This window comes from Cynoglossus semilaevis, chromosome 14, assembly GCF_000523025.1.
Source record: "Cynoglossus semilaevis isolate Cse_v1.0 chromosome 14, Cse_v1.0, whole genome shotgun sequence".
Taxonomy (NCBI): domain Eukaryota; kingdom Metazoa; phylum Chordata; class Actinopteri; order Pleuronectiformes; family Cynoglossidae; genus Cynoglossus; species Cynoglossus semilaevis.
Genome location: NC_024320.1, coordinates 25,339,170 through 25,350,711, shown reverse-complemented (window position 1 = coordinate 25,350,711; position 11,542 = coordinate 25,339,170). Strand labels below are relative to the sequence as shown.

Below are 11,542 nucleotides of genomic sequence, written 5' to 3'. Positions count from 1 at the left end.
AAAGAGAAAGAGAGGGAGAGAGAGCACTCTGTTTCTGCTTCAGATTTCAGATATGACTTATCTGCTTGATGTATTAGACTGGTGATAAACAAATGTATGAGGAAGCACAAGCGATGTCTCAGTAGGGTTGGACCAAAAAATGGGCCATTTCTTCAGGGCCCTCCACGTGACAGCAGAACCTGCTTGATTTAATGACCCGAGGTGCCAAGACGAAATTTAATCTCCGTTAGAGCCCCCGATGAAGGTTCTACCTCCGGCCGATTCTCAGGATGACTAATTGACTGAGTGATGGGCCAGCCGACTGTCTGTCGAGCGAGGTGACTGGCTGGTGGTATAAGAATACAACTATGACTAAATTTAACCTGCACTGGGAGGAAGCGCCTGTGTGACAGTCGGCCGTGCGCCAGGGCTCGCACCGGGTCACTTTATCTGCCTGTCTGTGTGTATGTATTAGTGTGGGAGTGTGAGTGTGTGTGTGAATGCGTACATGTCAGCCTGACTGGATCCTCTTACACACAGGCACTCAGGGTCAGTCCCCGGTGGCACCAGCAGGCATGCCACTGACCACTGACACACACAGAGACACATACATCAATGAGAGCTTGATGCAAAGTGACGTCAATAAGTCACGTCTCCTTTTTAGAACAAATATGTCCAAATAACAAACCTATCAAGTGTAGACTCTCTGGGCAGGGTCCTAACCCTGTTTGATTACTTTAAAACATGGAAGATCAGAATTTAAATTTCAACGTTTGGCCAGTTCTAGACAATGTAGGGTTCTCGCACATTTGGGCTTTTTATATATCTTTTTTGTCAATGAAAATAAAGTTAAACCTCATCTAAATTTGTCCAACTATTGTTCCTGTACCAGGACCAAACTACAGTCACTGCAGCACCAGCATGGAAAAAGTGAAAACACACTTTGTCCCACAGCCCAGACCTCTGACACAAACCCAGAGTTCTTTCATTTAATTTAAATAAACACCCTTTCAGACTCCTACGGCGTTACTAAACGAACACGTGGCATCACGGGTCACCCTCAGTTTCTCTACCAAGCTCCACTGCACGCCGCAGATACACGAGCGACGGTCCGGTTTTCCTCTTAACCCTGACCCCAGCTCTGATTCCCTAATCTCTTTCTTGGTATCCCTCCTCATTTCCTATTCCCTGAGCTGAACACCCACACCCCAGCTTTAACTGAGATCAGCACCCCTACACCCAGCGCCAGGCCTCCAGCCATCCAGCCTCCTCTCCTCTTCACCACACTATGCTCTGTTCCAGGCTGATGACGTGAGCCAGCAAGAGGAGCTTTGGAGCTGGTAGCCTGGCAGGCAGCCTAGTTTGCATTTGCGCTTGTCGCTGTCGCAGCTCACTTAACTCTTTCCAGCCTGGATGCTTCCTGGTTTCTAAGATGTAGCCAAAGGATGTTTGGGCATTATTATTTCATCTGGTTAGAAAACACAGCAGTATCATTTACCATACTTTATAAATCTCTAAATTAAATACATGTCTATGAAAAGCCAATGCTACAAATCATTTATTTTCCAAAAGTCAACAAGTACAAAATGATTCCACTGAGCTGCAAAAGATTATTCTTACAACTGACTGACTTTACATCTTTGCTGCCTTCCTCCCCTTAAAGCCGCCCTTCTCCCTCTTCCTTCTTCCTTTCTGAAAATATGTCTGGAGGAGAACATAAAAAAGCCAGAGTGAGTGAATTAGAAGGTCAGCAGCAGGCCTCTGCGAGAGCCATGTTTCTTTTGTCAGGAGGAAAGGCGGCAGGCTGTGAGGAAAGGGACGAAGAGGGAGTGAGGGAGGGTGGGTGAAAGGAGGAGGACTGGTGCAACCCATTTTTACCCCCTTCCCTCTCCTTGCCAAAGACATCATAAGTGCAGAGAGCTACAGCCATCCTGCTCCGGCCTTTCTACATTTATTGCTTTTACAGAGGGTGCCCATTCACTGGAGCGCTAGCCGCCACTGCCATGTCATCTGAGGCAGGAAGGAAAACAGCACAGGAGGAGGAGGAGGAGGAGGAGGAAGGGACAGCGTGCATGCCTTAGAGAGGGAGTCAAGAAGTGAGGGAGGGAGGACGGGGTGCCTGTTAAGAGATCTTGGGTTTCACAGTTTCAACTTGGTCTAAAATGTGTCTTTGCTTAATGCACACAGGGAGGACTTTAGTGTCCGTCTGGGGGTCTGGAGGAGAAGGAGGAAGAGGAGGAGGAGAGAGGTTGAATTCAGCTCCTCTGTTCTCTAAAGCACTACTCCAATCTCCTGGTCCATCTAAGAACACACACACACACACACACGCAGGCAGGCAGGCAGGCAGACTAACCCCTCCACCACCACCCCACCCCCCACAACCAAACAAAGGAGGGGGAGAAATGGGCAGCGAACACCAACTGACATAAAACAGGCTTTAAAGGCCCAGTAATGAGAACCATCTGAGGCAAAGGAAAATAGAGAACAGCACACAGCAGAGGAGAGCAAAACTCCTTCTTTCATGGACACCATCTTACTCTGTAGCCTATGGCCATAGAGCTGGGTGAGGAGGAGGAGGAAGAGGAGGAGGAGATTAAATGACTAAAGCTAAGGAAGCCTGAAACATGTCCTGCATGGCAGATGGAAGTGAAAAAAAAAAACCCACATCCACACTGGAGCTGGAGGAGAAGAGACTAAATACCTACAAGGTCCTTCCCTGTGAGCAAAAACACACCCAAATAAACACTCGTGTGTCTGCTCACTACACACAATACTGCACGCACACAGCGCTCTTCTCCAAACAAACGGAGTGTGTTTGCCTTCCATTACAACACAACACGGAAAGTGATGAGAGGGAACAGGAGAGGAAGAGGAGAGAAGAGGAGCGTTGTTCGAAAAGCCAGGAGGGAGGAATTTATGTGGATGTGGGAGAAATAAACCACCACCCGCCTTCACTGACTTTTTTTTTTATTGCAGAAGGGAAGCTGGGGCCCCCACAATCACTGCTTCATCGTAACAAGAATGACTGGGAGATGAGTGTGTGTGTGTGTGTGTGTGTGTTCAGAGGTATGCTCAGGAAAAACACTGCAAAGAGGGGAAATAATACCACTGCTTAAAGAGACAAAAAGAAGGGTGACTCTTGGGAGAGGTGTTTACCTGAAAGCCCCACAGGGGCCGAGTGTGTCGTTCCCCCAATATCACTGGATGAAGGTCCAGAGTCTGGAGAATCTACGGGAAGAAAGAGACTTTGATTTAGCACCGAGAGTGAAAAAGAGAGAGAGAGAAGGAGCAAAGCAGCAGCTGTGAGGCCGTCAATCACTCCGGTGAAATCAATGCCTAATGAAGACGCTGACCATGAAGCTCACACTCTCACACACAGACACACACTCACAGAGAAAGAGATAAAAGGAGGGAGGGAGAGAGAGACAGCAGACTACCGGCAGAGTTTCTTCGACCCCTGATAATCCCCCATAATCCACTGCTTCAGGAGGATCGTTAGCCCTGCATCACTGCATGATCAGGAGAGAGCTGTGCTAATGACTTTGATGAAGAGTGTGGCTTGGGGACTGATCACTGATCATGTACTAGAAAAGTGCATTATCAATTCTCAGTTGTTTAATATGAATATTTAAACCATTTGGTCCAAAGTAAATCAAGTTTTTTTCCCTTGCATTCTGTTAGAAAGTAAACCTACACAGACAGAGTTTCACACCAAGTTCTTGTTTCTTAATGTGCTCAAAATATCATTGCCAGCACTGTGCAACATGAAGGAACGCTTGTACAAACACTAGGTCTAAACTAATCTTTAACAATAAATGAAATGTTGCGTAACATGTATTTATATTTTTATATATTTTCGGTCCTTTAACAACTCAAAATCATTGTTTTTCTTTTCTATCCATAAAAACATCACAACTTAAATACAACTTTCTACTAAGCTACAGGGTCTGATCTTGATTCAGTTTGAAGAGCCTGGTTGGAGTCACTCACTCTCTTTGCATATGAATACCGAACTCCCACTAAGACGTGTATGGTCGACTAGTTTCAGCATGAAACCTGAAAGGAGCTTTAACAAAATTGCAGTATGTGTGTGTGTGTGTGTGTGTGTGTGGTGAACGGCAGCACAGTATTAGCAGAAGGCGGTGAGCTCTGCCTCAGAGCTGCTGCTGCTGCTGGAAGCTAGGAATTCACTAATGATACATTCCTTTCTCTGTGCGTCAATGCCGTCCGAGACATGCCATCCGTCGCAGCGTAGCGCGTGGTGCTGGTCACCTGCGATTGCGAACGGTGATGGAGTGTGACTCTGAAGTGCAGTTTTTCTGATTGTTGACGTTGAGAGGGAGTTCAAGTTGAAGACACTGAAGTCAATAATCGGCTAAAATAGTAATAGTGCTCAAAGGTAAAACGATGGTGATAACTCGGTGAGAATAATGCACATATGGTAAGTGGAGGGTCTGTTGAATACTGCCACTCTGTTTGACAGATAGCCTCATTGGCCTCCTGTTTGCCCAAGCAGACCTGCAGTACCTATGAAGTATTTTAAAAAGCAGCATCCAAAGAGCTTTTACTGTGAGCCCCCCCGCCCCCTCCACCCCCCTACCCCGGTCTGGACACTGCTGTGGCTGCAGTAACGAGATGCATGGGCACCACCGCGCTTTCATTGGCTGCCAGCAGCTTTGCCCTGGTCTCCCGGGCAACAGTTCACAGCTGACCACAGAGCTGAGGGGGGCACCAGAGAGAAAGAGCTAAACAGTGTGTGATTTATATTCCCCTGAGCTGAAACAAGGTAGCGTTTTTACGTCTGGGTTACTTTCATATTGACCGCTGCTGCTGCCGCTGCTGCTGCTGCTGAGGCAGACAGACACCCTGACACATATACCCCCACTTCCTGCGTGCTAGAATCATAAAACCATCATCATAAAATACACGGCTCTTCCGCTTCATGCAGATGTTAACATTTAATTGCATTCTGAAAGTTGACTGTTGAGAATTTCGGAGTGTCACAGTGATTTAACGCAGCCGTACACGGAGCAAATGTAAAGAATCGTATAAAAATGGTAAAAGCCTGCAGGAATAGGAAGGAGATAATGACTGACAGTTCGCAGAGGCACTGGGGAGAAAACCCGTCTTTCTGCATTACGGGCTCATCTGTCCCCGTGTGTGTGTATGTGTGCGCGTGTGTGTGTGTGTCAGCTTGCACCATTGTCCTACTATTACATGTTGTCTTTCACTCTGCTTGGCCAATACAGACAGGCAGACAGAGTCTCCTTTGATTAACCACAACTGCAGCTGCACTGACTAAATGCAAAGCAAACCTGGAAATGTCTTGACAGGTGAGCTCAGGACTTTTTTAAAGCACCATTTCCACCTTAATTTATGATCGAAAATGATGAAATAATTTTTTTTTTTCCAAGAAGGAAACAAAACTCTACTTGGAAAAGTACCTGCCATCTAGTGGTGCTGTTGCTCTTTTGCTCTGTTGTAGATGAAAACACTGAAATCACACGCAGTCCTTTTTTCCAGTTCAGAATTGAGAAATTTGGTGGCAACATGAATTACATAAACATTTCCTTTGTCTGCGGCCACTGTGTATCTCCTGTTTTACTCATCGTTTCCTTGCATTTTAATTTTCTAGCAATCTGAGCTGTTATTGTTCACATCGGAGGACAGTGTTGTTGGAAAAAAAAAAGTATTTCTATTTGATTTGTAAGGTTGGGAAAGTCCTCTTCGAGCAAGGGAATATCTCTCAAGCTGGCTAAATATGAGAGAGAGGGAGAGAGAGGGGGAGAGAGAGAGGGAGAGAGAGAGTGTGGGTAGGGAAGCTTTGAAGAGCCACAGCTGCAGCTGCAATGACTTCCTATTGTTTCCACTCACTGAAAGCCACTTTCTCCTGCCTCTTGCTAACTGGACGGGCGGCGCACTGGTCATTGTTTAGCCCTACAATTTCCCTGCATGGTCAGCCAGTCTGACAGGATTAAATGAGTCACTAAGAAAATTGTGACTTCAAAAGGATTTTGATCTTCTTGCTGCACGGTTTCAGAATGATATAATTACATCTACCTTCTTCACTCCGATGATTACGTTAACGGATGCCACTTTCCAGTTCCAGAATGTGATGACATTTACAGGCGATGCCTTAGACTTTTTATCATAAACGTGCAGAGCCACACACAGCCTATGGTGAGGGTCTAAAAAAACTCCAGAAGTTCTCCACTGATTTCAGAAGTAAGTGATTTGAATATAGCGTAAGTCTATGTAAAATTAGACCACTACCATGAATGTTCCTGAGAAATGTTCCTTCAAGGGAAGATGAATGATAAAGTTGTCATGGATGTTTACATTCAGAGACAAAAAGAGAAAAAAAAGTATGAATGCTATGGGACAAAGCATAAACATGAGTGGACAACATTTTGGATCGACAGCTGGATAATCTAATATGAGCCAGGATATACACGGAGTTTAACGACATCACAATGTTAGTGGGCATTCATCAAACAAGTCATTTTGCTAATGCTTATAATCTGAAGATTTCAAATGGTTCATTCTGGTTGCAGTGAGACAATGTGGTCAGCAGGACGATTCTCAGCTGACGTTAAAAACTGCCGGAGAACTAGTGACATATTAAATACAAATTAAGTGATCAAGTAAAGCAGAGCATCTCTGGTGTTTTTCTTCCACGGTTGCCTGCAGCAGGCGTAGATGTACGTTTATCAAATATTCTATAGTACATGTTAAAAACATTCGGAAATGGAAATGCTAACTTCCTTCCTGAAACAAACACATCCCAGCAAAAACACTAGAGTGGGACGGACACACACACACACACACACATACCATTCAGCTTAATAATTTGATTAATCTAGTTGATAAAGGGCCGACTGGCTCCAGTGACTCTACTGTCTGCTTGTTCCTCCCTCTCTTTCTCTCTCTCTCTGATTCACAAAAGATAAATGGTCCCACAAACAGACACCCACACAAATCGTCCTCAAGACAGACAGGCCAACACACACACACACACACACAGTCCCACACACAGAATATTCCCCATGTTAAAGTCCCAGTCAGTTAATAGCTGGTATCCCGACTTTGTGCGGCTCGGTCCTGGCTGACAGCCATGGTAGAACTGCCCAACCTGCCAGCCAGGCGTGCCACTCCGATATCATAAATCACAACATAACATGGAACCATTTCCTACAAGATATCATAAATCACAACATAACATGGAGCCATTTCCTACAAACACACACATACACACACCCACACATACACAAGACCCACACATGTGCAATGCAGGGACAGTTGGCAAGAAATGCAACATGTTATGTCAGAGAATTCAACACGAAACAAAAACTCACCTGGTGGTTTAAGATAGTCCATGGGATAGCGAGAATATGGAGGAGGAGGAGACTCTGCATGAGAGAAGAAAAAAATAAGACGCATGAGGAGGGTGAAAAAAAAAGAAGAAGAATGAGAGAGAGATCTTAAGTTTATGATAAGAATTGTTTCATTCTACAGGGAAAAGGGCTTCGTGTCTGTTAGCTCAGCCAGCAGGGGAAAGCAGAGAGGCTGGCCGAGCGGCTATTGCCTTTCATTGGCAGGCAGATAAACAGGGGGCCGCCTGGCGCCAGCAGGGCCACTATCAGCGTCTAGGACAAACTGAGATACGGGCCTCTTTTGGCCCGGGACGCCAAGTAAGCACACACACACACTCATACACACACTCATACACACACTCATACACACACTCATACACATACATACAGAGGCCCTGGAAACTTCATCGTGGAAAGACTGTAAAGCCCCGGCTGAGTAGCTGTGCACTTTGGAAATGCCAATTGTGAAACTCTGAAATGCCACACAGGCTGTTTGTTTGTTTGTTTGTTTGTAAAAATATGAGCTCGGATTATGTTAGAAATATCCTGGTTTAACTTTAAGAAATAGCCCATAAGAGAGCCTGTTAACGGCACAAAATATTTTCATATGATTAAGAAAACATGTTATTACACTTCCGTGACAAACTAGTAAACGTGGTTTTATTGCCATATGAACACCTATTGGGCTGTAGGCTGAAAGACTGCTTGTGTTTTGATCTCTATTGGTAGTTTAAGGGTGTTTTGGTGTGGAACCCCCCAGCCCACCCCTCACTCTCTATGTGTGGCCCTGTCTGGTGGCGGGTGACCTGCCCCGGGTGTACACCATATTGCCCAGTGACTGCTGGGATTGGTTCTATACTCCAAATAAATACCACAATATTGCTGAAATGACAAGTGGACCACTTTCCACATCAGTGTAAGTTTGACCTTTTGGAAACTCAACACAACTGTGCCAAGAAAGGTGATGCCATTTGAATTAGGCTAATTAGTCTTTTAGAGGCAGGCAATTCTTTTTGACAGTAATATCACAGTGTCTGGATGTGGACTTAGTTCTAAATCCTCTAAGAGAACGGACGAGACATGGTTATGATGATGAAGTTCAAATGAGAAAAAAAAAAATAGTAATAATTCCAGCTCACCGAGTTCACAAAGTCTGCTCATGTGGTGCGGGTTGCAGCAAACGAGCTCTGGGTTGATTTTCCCGTAGGATTCACAGCAAGACAGCCTCTTCAGCTCCGAGGAATGCCTGAGGTCCGGCCACCTGAACACTTTGTAGAGCAGCATGGGGAGAGAGTAAGACTGTTGACCCACTTTGGCGTCCACTTTGCTGGGCAGGAGCAAGCAGGGGCTCCGGGCTCCCCCCTTGGACTCCACCGCCTGCAAAAGCACCTCTAATTGTTTTTCTTTGATCTTTTTGAGTATGGAGTGGGTCAACGCCTTCAATTCAGCCTCCGACCCGGCGTTGGGTTTGGCCACCTTTGCCGTTTTGCCCATGCAGCAGCCCCCGGAGCCATGCGTCCCTCTGTCCGTTTCTCCGTCGCCCTCCACGGGCGCACGGCTCCTCCAGAGTCGCCGGATGAGCCCCGATCGTTTGGTCCTAAACATGCGGGACGAAAAGAGGTTTCCCCGGCTAAAAAACGAGCATGATGTCCGCAAATCATGAAGATTCCGGGATCCGAGTCCAGGCGGTGACAAGCAGCCTGAGAAAATACGGTGGAAAAACTGGGAGCCGGATAAGCAGAGGAAATCTGTAGCATACGCCAGTCTCTCTGTCGCCTTCTCCCACAGCCTAGATATCAGCGAGAAAAAAACCCCGGAGGTTCACGGGACAGTCAGCTCCTCCTCTGGGGGGTAAACGACCATCAGCCCGTGGCGTTTTCAACCAGTGGATCTCGCAGCCTGCTGGAAATTCAGAGGCACAAACACAGACGCATGTTGCCTTCGATACGTTGCCAATCACTTGGTGATGTTGCAGCCTGTGCGGCTCTGTCGTCTGACCCCTTAAAAAGCCCAAGCAACTGCGTCGATTTTCAACCAAAGCTACAAAAACACATCTGACTGTTTCGTGTGGCTCAGTCGAGCTGGAAGTGAGACTAAACCCGAGGCCTTATTACCGTCTATCACGGTTATCCCATGAAAACCCCGTCTGGCCGCCGTCGTGTCTTCAAAAATATTAAATCCACACAAAAAAATAAAAATAAATCCTGGACCGACTGCAAGGAGTAGCTGTCTTTCTGTCTTTCTCGTTCTTTCTTTCCTTCTGTTTATCCGTTATAGTTTCAATATGCAGCTCTGGTCTGCAGGAGATGTGGTCGGTTTGCTGGCAGAGAAAGAGTCTCGTCCACAGAGCTGAGGCTCAAATCCAGGACTGAAGCTCGAACCGTGTAGTCGAGACGCGTTTGAGGATCTGGAGAAAGAGAGGGAGAGGGAGTGAGAGAGACAGAGGGGGGAGGGAGAGAAAGACTGTGAGAGAGAGAGAGAGAGAGAGAGAGAGAGAGCGAGAGAGAGAGAGAGACCCTTCTTCCACGCACGCAGCCCTGTCGCTTATTTTGCTCCGAATTCCTTATAAACAGCGAAACGACTGCTAATCTACAACGGTAATCTCACGCCGAGTTTCCGCAGTGTAGACGTTGGAGAGCGGCGAGGCCACAGAGTGGTGTGGAGCCGCGCTGGGAGGCTGTGAATGAGGCGGATGGTTTGGGTGCCCTTGCTCCGTCTCCAGTCTCCAGTGCGCATTGACGCGCCCGGTCACGTGTGTGTCTAGACACCCTGTCGCTTAAAAGAAATGTGATTGTGTTGCTGCGCAAACAACAGATCAAGTAGAGTCCCGCAGCGCGCACACGCTGGTGTGTACACACGCACGATCACGCGCACAGACACGGAGGAGGAAGTGAAGAATTAGGATCATTTGAAAAAGAAAAACTCATAAATGAAGTCTGTGAGTTGACACACGTTGTCTCTAAAACTGCAGCACGAACTACGAAAAGTTTTCATTTTACGTCGTTTTGTTAAAAACCACAAAATAAATTAAATTAGAAACGGCTGTTTTAGTTTCACCATTTCTGATAATTCTACCAAATAATTTAGTTATAAATGGCAAAAGTAGGTCAAAGTAGAATGAGAATTAGACATTTTTAGACCGAATTCATTTAGTTAATACGATTAAAGTGACCAGATAGAAGTAAAAAAAAAAGTTAAATTATAGCAGTCATAGTTTAAAGTAAGGCTACAATTACCCCCTAGCGTATGACTTAAAATGTAGTACTAATATGATTAAAGTCGCCAGAGCGAAGTAAAATAAGTTTTTATAAAGTTATCGTCATAGTTAAAAGTAAGGCTTTAATTAGTGCAAGCAAAAGGTGAGTACATGTTGTTTGAAATTAAAATTAAAAAAAGTATTATTTAGGTAGCCCAGACATGCTAATTGTTAGCCACAATAAACTCGAGTTTTCTAGAAATTATAGCTACTTTCGCTTGGAAATAATCAAATAAAAAAACGACGAAAATAATAAAATTTTGCCCAGTATATGTTCCCAAACTTTGTATTAGGTGTATTTTACCCTCTAACCGGTATTTGGTCTTAACTTGATCCTAACAGTCTTCTAATCCAGGACATCCTTTCACACTAAATTCTTCTAACTGACGAATCTATGATTTGTTATGTTAATCACTCTTGATATCTGTTTAACTCTCGGTGGGCTTTTTACCCTGAATTTGATCTCTCAGGCGTCACTGTACGCTGTTTGAGCTGCTTTAATAAATACGTATTAAAGTTTTTACTCTTCCAACGTTAGAGTTATTTTGTACCTATATGTTGCCAAAGTTGTTCTCCTAAAAGGACAAAGCCAATATGAAGAAATCATGCCTGTAAGACAAAATACGGAGAACATAACAACGGCAGGGTAACCGACATGTCCTAAACCAGATTAAAACGTTGCTACTGCCGCCCTCTGGACGGTTGTAGATCTGGGGTTTATGCTCTTTCTCCCTCTGTCTCTCTCTCTCTCTCTGTCCTCCCCCACCTTCCAGTCAATGTCTCGTCGTTCGTTCTCGTTTTAAACAAAGCAAGAAGTAAGGCACAGTCACAACGGTTTGATAAACAATAACCTCAAGTGGCTAAGCTAAACAGATTATAAATAGCTTCAGTTGAAAATTTCATATACTATATATATATATATATATATGTGTGT

The 11,542-nt window shown here is 45.2% G+C and overlaps 1 protein-coding gene across 1 annotated transcript in view; it reads right to left on the bottom strand.

The window, feature by feature from the left end:
• The window catches only part of smad7 (SMAD family member 7), a 21,794-nt gene extending 10,820 nt beyond the window's left edge, over positions 1-10,974 (bottom strand). Inside the window, exons 1-4 of the mRNA XM_008326081.3 lie at positions 10,913-10,974; positions 8,492-9,759; positions 7,335-7,388; positions 3,136-3,207 (exon numbers count right to left, since the gene is read on the bottom strand). Of these exons, the coding sequence (XP_008324303.1) occupies positions 3,136-3,207; positions 7,335-7,388; positions 8,492-8,957 (592 nt within the window). The 5' untranslated portion in view covers positions 8,958-9,759; positions 10,913-10,974. The remainder of the gene's footprint in view (positions 1-3,135; positions 3,208-7,334; positions 7,389-8,491; positions 9,760-10,912) is intronic.
• Between the last annotated feature and the right edge of the window lie 568 nt (positions 10,975-11,542).